Source organism: Chenopodium album, chromosome 21 (genome assembly GCF_948465745.1).
Source record: "Chenopodium album chromosome 21, dcCheAlbu1.1, whole genome shotgun sequence".
In the NCBI taxonomy this organism is placed as follows: domain Eukaryota; kingdom Viridiplantae; phylum Streptophyta; class Magnoliopsida; order Caryophyllales; family Amaranthaceae; genus Chenopodium; species Chenopodium album.
The window spans coordinates 26,522,222-26,539,552 of NC_137854.1; the positions used below are offsets into that span (position 1 = coordinate 26,522,222).

Below are 17,331 nucleotides of genomic sequence, written 5' to 3' on the forward strand. Positions count from 1 at the left end.
TGGGGTTTCATTCAAAAGGTCATCAACCTAGTGAGCCCATCAATTCATAATTATTTCGGACATTTTATTTAATCTTGAAACCACGATTAAATTAGATTGAAACTTTGTTTCAATTAATAAACATAATTCTACAAGCTAATGTATTTACTTTTGTAATATGCTTTCTCAAAACATACACAACTAAAATTACATAACTTGCTTCAATCCAAAAACCTTAGTATGACTCTCATACCTTGGTCATGGAAGGGGTTCAGTAAGTAGAGTTCATGAGACATTCTCATAAACATGAACTTTGCAATTTCTAAATCTTATAATCATTTTCTGTAATACCCCGTATTTTCATACGTATTTTCCTAATTATTAATTAGGAATTATTTTATAAAAAGGGTATTTTAGTAAATTTATAATTTGGAGCCAAAATAATATTTGATTTTTGGCGCCAAAAGTATTTTGAAAACTAATCATTATTTTGGATAAGATTTATTATCCATTTATCCTATTATAAAAACCGGATTATTTATATATTTCGGATATTTTAATTAAGGCAAAAGCAATATTTTATTATTATTTTAATAAGTCCGAAAATCCCATTTACTTAGCTAATAATTTCAGATTTTCTTATGTGTTAAATCTGATTTTATAAGTTAAATTATTTGGTGAATATTTGGTATTTTATTATTTAATTATTTATTACAATATATATTATTTACACAATTATTTTTAATTCCTTAAAACTAGCAAAATATATTCCTAAATACTAAATAGGAAGGCTGAAAATATGAGCTTAGGAAAGCTCAATAATTTCGGCCATCCCATAAAGATTTTGGGAAAATATTTTGGTAATTTGTATTTTTAATTATCTCCCTAAAATCTCCTATTTTCCATAATTCTAATTCTCCATCTTTTTGATATCCAATTATTATATTTTGTTGCCATTCATTCTTCTTAATTATTTCCCAAGCAATTCCAATTTCCTTAATATTTTTCATGACATACATACCTTCCATATTCAATTATACACAATCCCTTCAAATATCAAAACTTTCCTTAAATCTTTGCTTACTTCTCCAAGTAATATCTTAAACCCTAATTACCATAATTCTTCCTACATTTTCCTACCATAATTCATGCTCATACTAGCCTATAAATACCCCTTCATACCTCTCACATTTTTCATACAAATTCTCTTCTTTTCTTCTCCTCAATTTTACACAAATCATCCCGTTCATCTTTGAATCCAATTTTCGGGCACTTTTGGTCAGTTTTTGGGGTAGGGACGTTTCACAGAAGATTGTTCCTCTCAAAAAATTCTTGAGGTTAGGCTCAAGAATCACCCAATTCGAAGTTATATCGAAGGAGTTATAGCCTCTGCAAGTTCTGCCTATTATTTCCTACGCAAATCCAATTCTTCTTTTTTCCTTGGCTTCTTATCTTTTCTTCTTCTCTTCTCTTATTCAAGTATTATTATTATTATGGGGGATTTATAAAAATTATAATGAGTAGTTTTAATTATATAAAATCATATTTTTAATGATGTTTATGAGAAAATAAATTAAAAGGTTCATGTACAATACCTGATCACGGATCGGATATCCGATCCGAAAGTGGATTTCGGATCGGATATCCGAATCCGAAAATACAGATATTTGGTATCCGTATCCGATCCGAAATTTTCGGATATCCGAAAATTCGGATATCCGAAATTTTCGGATCGGATAGATCGGATATCCTATATCCGACTACTTTAATTACAACTTTTATTTTAATGGAAAAGTTGATATTTTTTTCCCATTTTTTAACAGAGCAAAAATAGAACGACACTTGATTAACAGTTCAAAAAGCATAACTTATTAAGTTATTAACCTATATCCATTATTTGTAAGAAAAATTAAAACAATCACAACTATATAACCCAGAAATTGGTTTCCAAAATCAAAACTAAAACCGATTAACTAATTCAAATTAGTGGTAATAACGAATGAGAAAAAAATAGCAGCACAAGGGAAGCAAGCCAAGCCGCCGCTGGTGGAGGAGCGAGGGAGCGAACTCGGGTTGTCTCCGCTGGTGGAGGAGCGAGGGAACGAACTCCAGTTGTCGCCGCCGTTGCTGGTGGAGGAGTGATGGAACTCAGGTTGTTGCCGCTTGTGGAGAAGTGATGGAAGTTGCGATTGATGGAGGAGTGAGGGAAGTCGCGCGCGACGTACTGGTGGAGGAGTGAGGGTGTGAGTTACAAGGAGAAAAGAGAGGAGAAAGAGGAGGATCTGAGAACTTGAGAGGAGAGTTACATGTAGATCTGAGAAGAGGGAGGAGGGAGAAGAGGGGGGCGGTGAGAAATGAGAATGAAGGGAATGGGTTAGGGTTTGTTCATTTTGCTGGTTTAGTTATTTGGGTCAGGGGGATATTTGGGCCTTGGGAAGTATATAAGGTTTGCTGGTTTTAGGGTATTTTTTCGGATATTCAGATATCCGAAATCCGAAATTTCGATATCCGATATCCGATCCGATATCCGAAATTTTCGGATCGGATATCCGATCCGAAATTATTTTCGGATCGGTTATCCTAAATTTTCTGATCGGATGCGGATCGGTTTTTCGGATTTTCGGATTATCAGATAGTTTTGCTCAACCCTAATGTACATATAGTTGGGGGCTTTTAATTATTTGTTAACCTTATATTGATTAAGGTTATATTTATTTGCAGGGTGTGTTCGATCAAGATTCTTGAGGTTCTTTTGGTGTGTATAGCTAAGCAAGGATCAAGGTACGTTAGGTGGCTAGATACCTTTGAAAGTGATTGGTTTGAATAACATGTTTTATATGATTTGATTGGTGATTGAATTAAATTGATTTGAATTGTGATTTTGAAATAAATTATGTTTGGAGGTATTGATAAAAGTATTTTGAATGATTGATTTTTAAATCATGTTTTGAATGGTTTAATCGAATTACTTATCATGTTTTAAGGAATTGTTTTGAAAAGTTTATTGAATTAAATAAAAGGTTTTCAAGGAAGAGTTATTGATTTTGAAAAGTATTAATATGAGATTTTATTCTCAAGTATTTATTTAAAAGATTTTGATTTTGAAAGCATGTGGAAGGAGTTTGAATTATATTGTAATTATTGGATATTAAAAGGATTTATTATTGAACCATTGAAATATTATTATTAATGCTTTATAAGCATGTTGGTAATCCCACTATGCGGATTTGGTTTATTGATAAGACTATGGACTTTGTATGACCTAGTCTTTCCTCAAGAATAGCCTTGTAATATAAGGAGACTAGCTTGGGGGGTGTGCACACTTGGGTGAGGAATTGAATTTAAAGAAATTGGTTCAAAAAGGAATTGGATTTTCAAAGGAATTGGTTTATCAATTATTTTGAATGTTGAATCATTGGAATTGGTTTTAAATCATGAGTTTTGGAATTATTGGATTATTTATTGGAATTGGTTTTAAAAGCATGTTTGCAAATAAATTGAGTTTACATTCTTGTACTTATCGTACATAGCATATTTTGCTAATCCGTATTTTCCTATTTGTTTTGGTTCGCCCTGTTTACCGTAATGGTAAGCAGTGTTGACTATTTTCAGGTGCAGTCATGAATGAGCATATGGGAGTCCCGGGATTTGCTTCACCTAGTTTAGGAATGTTGGTCTTGTGTTTATTTAGAGTACTCATAACAATGTTATTATTTTCATAAGTATTAATAAAAGAAAGTTGAGTTTCCGCTGCAAAGTATTGGTTTTATTTAGTAAGTTTGAGTAGGCTTGCGTAATCACGCGGCGGTAACACGCCCAAGTCTATCTCTACGGTATAATTATACGTATTATACTAGTATTTCCGTAGAGGGAGATTTGGGGGTGTTACATTTTCATCTCCATACACTAAGAATTTTCCTTCGCCCTTTCGCAAGGAATTTAGGAATTTCTTATTTGTATTCCAACGTCACTTGTTTACAAGCACACACAACATTCAACAAGACACTTTAACTAGACACTAAATAATTCATTTAGCGATGATTACTCATCGAATGGGTTTCCTACTAAACCTCCCCCAAATAAATTGAGGTTAACTGACACGGGAGCTAACCATGCCAGCGACAAAACCACTCAAAGGTGGCGGAATTCCTGCGCATAATAATAAATAAACAGGAATGTACAGCGTCCTGTACTCCATTAGAAGTTATGGTTAAATATAAAACCCCATAACTCCCCCCATTGTTCATACTCAAGGTATATATATACGTTCCAAGAGTTTTGGTGCGTAATCTCTTTCACTTTACGTTATTTACATATTATTAGACTTGGTGATGACCCTCAAAGCATAACAATTCAATCATCAATAATAATTCAATCATTCAAACATACCAATTTAATTCTTGAATATTTAGTGACCACATAATATTTAATGTTGAACCCTTTTAAATTCTACCTCAGTGTCAAAGACACCTTAAACGCATAAAGCGCCAAAAATCATAACCCTCGGTGTTAAAAACACCTTAAGTGCACAAAGACACCAACATACAATTTATTCCTTGTGTACATAGACACTTATATAGCTCCTTTCTTATGCTTAAAGCATCAATAAAAATTATATGAACCATAATAAAATTCCTTTTCAATATTCCAAACATAATTAAACAATTAGTTTAATTAAACATGCTCTCTATCATGCCATAAATAAATATTTAGTCCATATAATCATGCCAAAATATAATTTTCCAATCCATAAACCATCACAAATAATTCATGCTTCACAATTCAATCACCAACACCAATAATTCACAATTCAATACATAAACCTTAGCATGATACTACTTGCAATTGATTGAAATTAAGCCTAGCATGATTCTACATCATCAAAATATGCTAAGAGTACGACTAGTAAAAATTGCTCACTTCAAAATCGCCACGACTAGTAAAAATTGCTCACTTCAAAGTCTCCTACACATCAATACTATATACTAAAAGACACACCAGCAATGACACGTGTCATTTCCTGGTGTGTCGATTATATTTTTAAAATTTTGTTTTAAAAAAAATCCATTTAAAAAACAAATACATAAATAAAAGATTTGATCCGTCCTAATATTTATTGCCAATTATAAACTTAAATATAAAACAAATTTCTTATTTACATAAATAAAATTATTTGATGTATGCATGTATCTTTCCACTATCAAATGCATATTTTAAAAGATCTGCTTGACAAGTAGGATATTTTATAATCCATCATAATATTCACATATGTAAATTTACTTATACAATGTTAATTCAAAATTAGTTATTAAAAATTTCCGTGCATGGCACGGGGTAGACCTAGTTAAAATTATAATAGAGTATTAAAACCCACTCTAAACGAATTTCCAGCAATATATACTATTTTAAAACCCCTCATAAATTAATTAGAATAGGCTGAAATTATATTTAAAACACCATAATTAAGTCCCTCTTAATGGGTAATTTAAATTCCCTTCAAAAACATAATATTTAGGGTTCTAATTAAAACTTGCTGTAATTTGGTCTTAAAGCACTTAAATTGAAGATCTAAACATTAATACATCTCATACTTTCATAATTTCATAAATCAAGAACCTAGGGTTTCAAAAATTGGGGTTTTTTTAATTAAAAACCAAATCTGAAAATTTATTGATATAATTACAACATTCAACATCAAAATTAAATCCCAAAACTCATAATTTATAATTAGATCTAAGCATAGATTAAATTAGGATAAGAAAGATTAAATTTTTTTTTTTCGAGAAACACCAACGGCAGCAGCAGCCACCACGGCACGGCTGGGCTGCTGCTGGCTGTGTGCTGGTGGCACGTGGTGGTGTGTGGTGGTGGTCCGGCCACGTGTGTGGTGGTGGTGGTGGTGGCCGACCGTGAGAAGGGGAAGGGGAAGAGGAAGAAAAAAGAAAGAAAAGTAAGGAGAAAAGGGGAGAAGCTTACCTTGGGTTTTCTCCACTCTGGGCAAAGTTGATTTGCCTCATAAGTGGGATATTTATACCCCTTCTCTACCAACCCTTTACCCTAAACATTCCTCTTTTAGTTTTCCTAATCCCTTTCCTAATAAAGCTTGTTAAAAATTAAACTTTCTTAAAATAAAACCCCAACTTTAAAAATAAAATAATTAAATATACTTTCCTTTATAATAATATTAATTAAAATACTTTAATTAAAATAATTATAACTATTTAAATACCTTATAAAATACATACTTTAAATAAAATACGTATAAAAATACGGGGTATTACACCGTCTACCCGCAGCAGAGCCTGTAAAAGCAAATTAAGTTAGTACTGCAGGCAGAGTAAAGTGCTTAGAAAAATTTTTCAAGTATCTTACCTCAGCCAGGAGGGACAGGATTCGTTCCAGGTTGAACGTCTCTATCCCAGGGATAACATCCTTGTCCCTCTTGCTCACCGCCTCCAGCATGGCCCTAGCATGCCTCTGGACGTCTGGCCATCGAGGAGATTGATCTGCACCATAATTAACAGGTGATGAGTGCGAAATTAAGGCGGCACCTATCTGTTGCCGACCGTCTGAGGATGACGTCTGTTGGGAGTGGGATTTCACTCGCAAAGGTCACCCCAGCTCAGGCGGGGATTCAAATGGGTTCTTACCTTCAGAGCCGGCTAAACGAGAGCCGCTTGCAGGCGTGGTGAGCCCCCCGGTTGCTGATAAGGGGTTGGCGAGTTTGAGGCCCAGACTGCCGCTTACCCTCTCAATTCGCCCCCCTATCCGCATCTGATGTTTCCCGGCTGGGGCGCCAGGAGTCATGGTAGAGCTGGACTTTTTGGTCTTGCTGGGGGTGGAGGCGGACTCCTCCATGGCCCGTTTGAGATTTTTCTCAAACGTCTTGCTCTTCCCTACCTCTCCTCCCTGTGAAAATGACCAAGTTAAAGGTAGCATTCGGGGAAAGTAAACTTTGAAGCAAACCTAAGAAAGAGTCAGGAGTTTTTTACCTTGGCCCTAAGCTCGGACGCCTGTTTTTCCGCAAGCTCCTGGCGGATGGTTGCAGAGGACTGCCTGTGTATCTTCTCGTCTAGAAACATGTTCAAAGCTTCTTCTGCAAAAAGGACAAAAGTTGATCAGTATATCATCAAACAATTCTGATACAAAAGTACTACAGACGGATGTGAACTCAGGCGCATACGTCTGGTAAACATGTTTCCTAGCTCGCAGGCGGCTAAGAAACACTCATCCCTAAACCAGGCGCTCTTGGGGATCCAGTTTTTGGGGACTTTTGTTGTCTCCCAGGTTGACAAAGTCGCGTCTGTGAGGTCGAAAAAGTCGGCCTCAATTATTTTGTTGAAGTCCTCATCCGGGATCTAGGGAAGACAGCACTTCCGGCCAACAGCTCGGGCTTCTTATTGTATTGGCGGAGCTCATAGTTATCCCGCCTGCTAGGAGCCGTCAACAGGTAGAACCTGTGCTTCCAGCCGTCAAACTTGGAGACCTTGTCTAAGGTCATCATATATTGGGGATACGCGGTTAAAGTGTACCACGCCCTGTAGCCGCCTAGGTTGCGTCTAAGATAATGTATCTTAGCAAAAGCTTCCCAGCGGGGGTGGAGCCCCTGAAATTCGCAGGCGGCAACATACCCCAAAATGTTTGCCCAAGAGTTGGGGGTAAGTTGCCAGACTCCGAGGCCGTAGCCTCTCATGATTGCGTTCACCGCCTAGTGTAGGGGAAAGCGAAGACCGGCCTTGAACGCCGCCTCATAACAGCCGAAGTAGCCGTTGGCGTTCCGTTGATCATCTTCCCAGGAGATGGTGCCGTCCTCAGGCGGCACTCTGATTTGCACCTGTCTCCTAACGGGTGCAGTTGTTTAAATTTTTCAAGGTTGTCCTCCATGTGACCCCTATCTTTGGCTGAGACGTGGATCTTAAAGGGGTCGTCCTTCTCCTTCCACTTCTTCCTCTCTTCCTCCTCACTATCTTCAAGCAGTGGCAAGTCGTCACTGCTCTCAGAAGTGGAGGCGGTGCTGTTGCTCTCCGTCTCCTCCTCATTTTGTGAAACAGGAGCTGAGACGGCTTCATCGCCGCCTTGGTCGCATTCTTCCAAAAAAGAATCTGCGGGAGTCGAAGGGGCACGCAGAGGGGATCTCTCCAGAGCCGTCTGGTTTCCCTGACCAGACGCTTCTACCTCAGGCGTTTGGCCGCCTGAGCCCTCGCTTTGGTAATCTGGATCAGGGGCCGTTTGCATAGTCCGAGCCATTGTGTCCTGCACAGACACGTAAATGGTCAGAATCCAAGCAAAAGGGTGGTCCCAACACCCCGACACGACACTCCCAGTCCTAGACTCAGTCGTCCCTGGTGACCGGCTGGATTCTAACCTAGGTTGTGCCATGTGTGTTGGTGATGCATCCATTTATTGCAAGAAATATGTACAAGCAGTGCAAAATGAAAAAGACCTGAGAGAGACAGAGACGGTACCTTTAGATTTGATATTTGAAGGTAGACGGGTCCGGCTGGGTTGACGAGAACGGGTTTTCTTACTTGCGCTTGACTCAGACGGATGACTTCTGCTCTCTCTCAAAGTTTTCTCTCTCGAAATTTTTGTAAACGTACAGAATTATGAGGGTAAACGGCTATATATAGAAGGTAAATTTGGGGGCATTCCCGTAATTTACTCAGAAGGTGAACAATTACTTTTTTGGCGGTAAAATTACCACCAACCGGAGCGTGACAAGTGTCACACATGCCACGTGGCGTGCCACGTCACATCTGTGAGGGGCAAATGTTTAGGGTAATTTTACCCCGCCACGTGGTCCAATCAGAGGATGACACGTGTCAGCCCCAGGATGGCCCAAAGTCGACCTATCCCTGCTTGACAGGTGTCACTCCAGAAACTTGGGGGAAATGGCGGCCTTCAGGTCCAAATCCCGAGAAAGCCGCAATGCGGCGCAGCCCACCAATGATTAGGGTTCAGTGACCTAATCAGGGGCACAAATCCCGAGGACCCTATAAATAGGGAGATTCTCCTCTTTTCGAGGGCACGTTTTACCATTTTGTTACAAACTGTCCCTTTGATAGAGACATCTGAGCTTGGAATCCGAGTAGATACCCACCTAAATTTCCGCACCTTTTTCACTCCCTTCAAATTCCTAACTTGATCGTTGGAGGCGGAGCACCACCCAACCGGTGTCTCCGTTTGTTTTGCAGGTACATGCCGCACCGGACCAGTCTTTGTGTTGTAACTCTCCCGAGGGACAAAAACACCCAAAACAATAGTTGTTGGGGTTTGTGAGTCCGACTCACCGCGGAAACAACCCCGACCCAAGAACCACTCGCAATTAATAAAACCATAAAGCATAACAAAAACACAAAAGGGTAAAACCGGAATTTACCTTCGAAGCGTGCTTCGCCCTCACACACGGGCTCGTACTTGAAAGCTCTTGCTCCGATAATATGCGAGCCTCCAACGGTATCCACCCACAAAGGACGAACACCGGCTTTTAAGGTCCGCTACCTCGGAGTTAGCGAGGTCCGACCAAAAACCCAAGTGTTAATAGAGTTTAAGAGTTTTTGCCAAAATGCAATACTCTTTCTAACTCCCACTCAAGCACTTTTCTCCAAATCCGAAGATTGGTATTTATAGAGAAAAGTGGGAGTGAGAATTTCAATCCCATCAATGTGGTATCATGAAATTCCTCAATTTATTTTAAAGTTAAATTAAAATAAAAATGTAAACTAATAATAAATCTATAAGTGGCACTATCACATGTAAAGGGTGGTGAGGACCACATGGAGAGTAGGGGACCATACTTGCTCCCCACTCAATACTCTCCTTGGCCACATGTCCCTTACCCCACTTGCTTCCATATGCTTCCCCATAATACACGGCCCTATGGCCCAGCCACGACCCAGCCGAGAGCCTAGCCCCGCACCAATGTTGCGGGCTGCTGCCATGGCTAGCAAGCCACACACATTGGTGCGAGCTGCTGGCCTTGCGTGCGCTGCTAGCACGCAAAGCTTGTGGCAGCTAGCTGCTGCTCGCATGGTGCGCACGCGGCTGCTAGCAATGGTGCGCTAACACGCTCCAGCCAGCCATGCTAGGCTCGGCTTGGTGCGCTTGCTAGCCACCTATGCTAGGACATTTTTGCCCCTAGCACTCGGATGCTCGGGGCACTCCGATGCTAGGGGTATTTTGGGAATATGGTCGATTTATTATTATTTTGCGCGTCTCGTCACTTATTATTTTGACTCGACTTCCGACGCTCAGTTTCGACGCTCCAAGCTCGAATTACCGATGTCTAAATATTTAACACTCGGGCGACGAATTAATTTCTTCCGAATTAATTCGTCGAGTCGGTTCGTATATTTGCTTGGACGTGACCCGAAGGGTTCAGTCAAGATTAAGCTGTAATATTAATTATACATTAATATTACTGATCGGAAGCGGCCTCCACCCAGGCATTCCGATCACTTGACCTTACTGAATATATTAGCTTTCTAATCATTCTGAACCCACTATCAGAATAATACACTTGTCCGAAAGATACCATTCCTTTCAGTAGTATAGCAATAACAGGTAATTTTCTTAGAATGCAAATTATAGAAAACAGTAAAAATAGTAGCAGCTAACACTAGCAAAAATAAAATAAAGTCTAAAACTAGTAGGAAAGTTTTTTTTAATATGATATTGAACTATTGCTTCCCCGGCAATGGCGCCAAAAACTTGGTCGGGCCTTAATCTACTGCAATTGTACGGGTTAACTACTGTAAATATAGGGTGAGCAAGCCATCGTATCCACAAGGAGGTCTACTCAATTATTAATTAAGAAGCTAAAAGTAAAATATTATTTAGATAGTGGAAAATATGAGCAAAGTACTGCTAAGACTATAAATGAATTTAGTTGCAAACTTATAAAAGTTACAGACAAGTATGAGAAATAGTTCTAGGTTTCGAGTTTCGCCAATTACTCTCTATAATGAAACTAAACTAATTGCAGTGTTGAACAAATATAACATAGAAATGATTGAATTACCAATAGTATGTTATCTCCTCTCCCAAGGTAGAAAACGTATATTAAAATCAATATCATGTCTACTCTCGTGATTAGAACAATTGACATAAACTCATTAAGAACATAAATTCAATAATACCACCCCAAGTGTATAACTATTCCTAAAATTATACTACTTGACATTTGAAAATACCACGAATTAATACTAACTCCTTTTTTTATTAGTTGCAACTAAGAAATATTTTTATATCCCTAAATAATTCCCCTTTGTTGCAAGTAATAAGAAGCAGGGATACTATTTTCTAAAAAAATATGATGAACATTAGTATGTTCATATAAATTTTAGAGTAGGTCCACTCAAGTACGTACAACCTTAGTACATGGTACTCATCATGTCTATTTTTTCAAAAAATATCATTTTTAGACTCCGGATAATACCTGTTATGCATTAGCTTGGGAACAACCCTAAAATAAACTAAAAAGACACAGATAATGAAATAGAGTAATTATTATCATCAATTAAAAAGTATCCATGTGTTGTAAACATGAACTAAAGAATAAGGGTGAAAAAGTAAGGGTATGTTGGATATTTGTAGTGTGAATAAAGATAATTTTTGTCCTAAAACGGAAATGGGGCAATAATTGTGAAACTTCCTTAAAAGGCAAGTGGGGCTATATTAAAAGAACGGAGGAAGTATTTGAACTAATCATTTAAAAAAAATTGTTAACGTATTAGCATAAATTCATTAAATATAAGTTGCCATAAATTGACTTAATTCTAAATAGTTTAGATTCTATCAAATTTTGTTAATAATATTCTGAATCAAATGATTTATACAATAAATTTTAACAAAAATTATTGTTTTTAGGTTTCTTTAAATTATTTTTTAACCATTATAAGACAAGCAAATCATAGAGTGACATGTGTCAGCCTCACATTGATTTGCTTGTCTTTTAGTATAATACACTGATTGATATTGATGATGATTGATATTGATGATATGTTTATAACTACAAAAATAAATGATAATCATATGCGTTTATTGAATAAAATAATATATATAGTTATAAACTTTTTTATATAACCTACAATAGATATCGTATGGAATTATTTATAAATACTTTAAAATCTTACCAAAAAAAAAAATCATACTTCCTCCGTTTGTATTTAGTTGCAACACACCTATTTGGCGCGTATTTTAAGGAATATATTAGACTAGGTAAACGGATAAATTAATTTACAAAATTTTACCACTTATAAGAAGAAATGGATAAGTTGCTATAGTTTAAATTTCATAGCTTAATTCATTCGTTTACCTAGTTTAATCACCTCTTCGAAAAGCGTGATAAAAGGTGTGTTGCAAGTATAAAAAAAAATGAGGAAGTACATGTCATACTAATAATTAATTGTTGCCTACATGGCACGACACTTGTAAATAAAGTAGGAATGCCAAATTTAATTGTTTCATGTCCCAAACTAATCATACGACTTTATAGATTAGTTGCTTGTATATGATATGATTGTTTTTACATAAATCAACTAGTGTGCTGCCCGGGCATTGCACCGGGTTACCACTTTGATTAAATTGTTTCTTTATGAAATATATTATCATCCATTATGTATGTTATGTATAAATGTTAAACATAATGTTACTAATTAACAAAGAGTATAGGAAGCAATTTTTAATACTCTATTGTTTGAGAAATGTTGATTTTATTCCTCTTAGTTTTTTTCAAATTGCTTATCTCGTTTTCTTTTTAATTTGTGCGTGTAGAGGTGTTAACGAGCCAAGCCGAGACCGAACATCTCTAGGCTTGGCTCGAGCTCGACAATGTTGAACTCAGGCTCGGCTCGAGCTCGAAGCTCGTCAAGCTTGAGATATTGAGCTCGGCTCGAGCTCGAAACACTTATACAAGGGCTTGGCTCGAGCTCGAGCTCGGCTTGGGCTCGGTCCGAGCTCGAGCCCAACTCAAGGCTCGGCTTGAGCTCGAATTTAGGATATGAGAATTAAGAGCCTTAATTAGTCTGAAATTTACCTGTTTACTCAAAATTTAACTTTTTTAATTTAATTAACTTATTAGAATTAGACATTCAATTGTGAAGCACAAAATAATATTTTTAGCTATCAAAGTACAACAGTTGAATATAAATACTTATAGGTGGTGAAATTTGGTACAAACTACTACATAAATATTACAGAATATATAAAGTTAATGGTTTCGCTTTCGATCAATAAATAATAGTAGCATGCAGTAGCGCCTCTTTGTTGCCAAATTTTGTTGGTCTTTCAATATTGATTCCCAAACACCTGCACAATATGTAAGAGATTAAGAGTAGTCAATAGCTTAATATATATTTTGAATAATATAGTATAAGGAGAAAAAGTTACAGAAAACTAACCTAAGGAATTGGAAGAGTGATTTCCTTTGGCTCATCTTCATCGAGTTTATAAAATTATAATAAAGTTATATATACAATTTACACATTATAAATAGAAAAGGAACATATAAAAGAAAAATAAATATTAGTATCTTACTTTGTTCTTTCTTTTTACTCCAAAAAGAGACCTACGCCAATCTCCGGTGTATATTAGCATTTGTACGGTTTCGAGAAGCAGTGAAGTTCGATAAGGATCAATAACCCGACTTCCAGCACTAAAAGTAGCCTCAGAATGAAGCAACGGTTGTAATAGGAATAGCTAAAACATCCGTAGCCACGCACTTTAGACAAAATGCGATATTTATTAGCTCTTTCTTTCCACCATTGCAAGACATCAAACTTAGTTGGGCTATTTCCTTCATCAATATAAGTTTCTTCCTCAAGATACAACTCTACTTCCGATTTCCTAGGTTGAGATGTTTGCCCACTTCTTACAACTTGTAAAATTCTAGACATCCCATGAAGACTTGGCCCCATGTTAGTATTTGAAGTACCATTTTCACATTCACCAAATTCCTCCATCAAAGGGGGATACATATTATAATACTCATCATACAACTCAAACAAAGTATCTCTAACTTTATGTATATTATCCCTAACTTTATCTGAAGGAAACATTGTAGGAAATGTAATTTCAACAACCTTCATTTTTACACGAGGGTCTAAAATCCCACCAATAGCCATGATCAAATTGCATTCACCCCAATACTTATCAAACCTTTCTTTCATATTTTTAACCATATCTTTAACAAACATATCAGGGGAATCATAACTTCTATCCAACATTTCTTTAATATAATATACTTCGGACAAAAATAAATTAGAAGTAGGATATTCTGAGCCCGAGATAATATTATTAGTATCATAAAACACCTTTAGGATATCAAGCAATTTTTCAATTTTCAACCACTCATCGGCACTAGGACAATAAACATACTCATTATCCTCTAAAGCAAGTCTAGAAAATACCTCCTTAAATTTGATAGCACAAGCAAGCATATCATATGTTGAATTCCATCGAGTCTTGCATTCAAGAATTAGTTTCCTCTCTTTGAGATTAAATTGTTGGACAATCTCACAAAAATTTATTAATCTTGCCTCACTTCCATTAAGGTAATCCACAGAATCGTGAACATTCTTAATGATTGATTTGACTTGTTTGAGACCATGTTGCACCATGATGTTAAGAATATGTGCACAACAACGAACATGGAACAGTTTCCCCCCACAAATCAATCTCTTAGTATGTGAGAAAGTGTCTCTCATGATTTGGATGCATGAATCATTTGCGGTGGCATTGTCAACCGATACCGTGAAGACCTAAGAAAAAAAAAGTTGTTAATTTTATCACTAATAACAAGTACATGGAATAAATATATTCAAATGTATAATCTGAAAGGAATGGTGTCCTTCGAACAAGTGTTTTATTCTGATAGCGGGTTCAGAATTATTAGAAAGCTAATATATTTAGTAAGGTCAAGTGATCGGAATGTCTGGGTGGAGGCCGCTTCCGATCAGTAATATTAATATAATTAATATTACAACTTAATCTTGACTGAACCCTTTGGGTCACACCCAAGCAAAATATACGAACCGACTCGACGAATTAATTCGGAAGAAATTAATTCGTCGCCCGAGTGTTAAATATTTAGACATCGGTAATTCGAGCTTGGAGCGTCGAAACCGATCATCGGAAGTCGAGTCAAAATAATAAAAGACGAGACGCGCAAAAATAATAATAAATCGACCATATTCCCAAAATACCCCTAGCATCGGAGTGCCCCGAGCATTCGAATGCTAGGGGCAAAAATGTCCTAGCAAAGGTGGCTAGCAAGCACCAAGCCGAGCCTAGCATGGCTGGCTAGGTGCGTGCTAGCGCACCATGCTAGCAGCCACGGCCAGCAGCAGCTAGCAGCCGCAGCACGTGGTGCGTGCAGCAGCTAGAGGCTCGCTAGCACAGCAGCAGCCGCGCCATAGCAGCAGCAAGCCCGCACCAAGTGCGTGGCTTGCGCGCACAGCAGTAGCCCGCAGCTTGGTGCGGGGCTGGGTGCGGGCTGGGCTCGGGCCGGGCTCGGGCTGGGCTCGTGACTAGGCTCGGGCCATAGGGCCGTTGATTAGGGGAAGCATGGGAATAAGGGAGCAAGTGGGTAAGGACATGTGGCATAAGGAGAGTATTGAGTGGGGAGCAAGTATGGTCCCCTACTCTCCATGTGGTCCTCACCAACCCATCTCACATGGTAATGCCACTCGTAGATTTATTATTAGTTTGCAATTTTAATTTAATTTAGCTTTAAATTAATTTGTGGAATTTCATGATCCCACATTGATGGGATAGAAATTCCCACTCATACTTTCCTCTATAAATACCAACCTTGGGATTTGGAGTAAAGTGCTTGAGTGGAAGTTAGAAAGAGCATTTCATATTTTTGGGAAAACTCTTAAACTCATATAACACTCGGGTTTTGGTCGGACCTTGATAACTCCAAGGTAGCGGACCTTAAAGTTGTGTTCGTCCTTTGTGGGTGGATACCGTCGGAGGCACGGCGCTTGCGGTGCTCGTGGCTTTCAAGTAAGAGCCCGTTTTTGTAAGGGCAAAGCTCGCTTCGAGGGTAAGATTCGTTCTCCTTTCCTTGTGATTATTTATTTATGCTTTATGATTTTATTAATGCGAGTGGTTCCTCGGGTCGGGGTTGTTTCCGCGGTGGGTCGGACTCACCAAACCCCAACATAATTAACAACTTACTTTGTTTTCAATGTCCTACTCCTTTAAACACTTAAATATGCAATTTGCTATGTCTTTTCCCTTTCGAGGAGGAGGTATATGTACAAAGCTCAACACTCGCTTTTGTAATTTCCAATCACGATCAACATAATGACCCGTAAGAACTATGTACTCAATCCTTTGTGGTCTTGAACGCCATAAATCCGTGGTTAGAGAAATCCTATCCACATCTTTTAAGGTTTCTTTCAACTTCTTTTTATCAATCTCATAAGCTTTAAATGCATCATTTCTTATAGTATGACGTGATACACTTGTCCATTGTGGTATTCCCCTCTTTAACATCATATTGAACCCTACTTCTTCTACAACAGAAAATGGTTTCTCATGCATCATAATCCAATTTGCAATTCCTTCTCTCATACTCAACATATCAAGCTTACCATTATGCAAAGCACTAATAAACCCATAATCAGGTGTACCCGCACTTGAATCAGATGACACAAAGTTTAGTATAGATTGTTTTTTCAATAAAATTTTTTTTTGGTAAACAACTAGAAGCATGACGTATTAAATGACTTGTACAACCAGATTTGGGAAAACTAAGAATTCTTTTGCAATGCTTACATTTAGTTTTCCGTTTTCCACTTAAGAGAAAAGGTTCGTCAAAGTCCTTCCATACTTCAGATGTCCTTGCTCTCTTAGCAGGTTGGGATACATCTTATTTGTCTCTGATTGGTTGTTAATGGGTACCCCTTCTTCAACATTGTCCTCCTCCTCCAATTCATCATTGGGCATTTGCATTTCGTCACCGTGATTCACAAAAAATTCTTCCACAGGAGGTGTAGAAGAACAATTAGGAGTTGGTAATTATGTAGAATTACATTCATCTGAGGAAAAATAATGCAACATAAAAAAATTAGAGACAATGCACAAATGCACAGTGGTATTATACAATTTCAATTACCAACCATTTTAACAATTAAATTCTCTAATTTAACATGCACCCACAAATTATGAAGAAAGATGAAACTCATTGCACGAGTACAAGACATTATTTAACAACAAATTTATAATAAATTTAATAAGTACAACCAGAAACACAATAATTTGACAAAAAATTTAACAAATTTAAACAAAAATAAATTAATTTAAACTCATAGCCAAACAAACTCGTACAGGATATTAAACATA

The 17,331-nt window shown here is 37.3% G+C and overlaps 1 protein-coding gene across 1 annotated transcript; it reads right to left on the reverse strand.

Moving 5' to 3' along the window:
• Positions 1 to 13,266: 13,266 nt before the first annotated feature.
• Positions 13,267 to 16,941, reverse strand: LOC145600578 (zinc finger BED domain-containing protein RICESLEEPER 2-like). The gene is made up of 4 exons (XM_081656463.1): positions 16,820 to 16,941; positions 16,246 to 16,624; positions 13,701 to 14,738; positions 13,267 to 13,287 (listed from the first exon to the last, which is right to left on the reverse strand). Exons 1-4 carry the CDS (start codon positions 16,939 to 16,941, stop codon positions 13,267 to 13,269), a joined length of 1,560 nt encoding a protein of 519 aa, XP_081512589.1.
• Between the last annotated feature and the right edge of the window lie 390 nt (positions 16,942 to 17,331).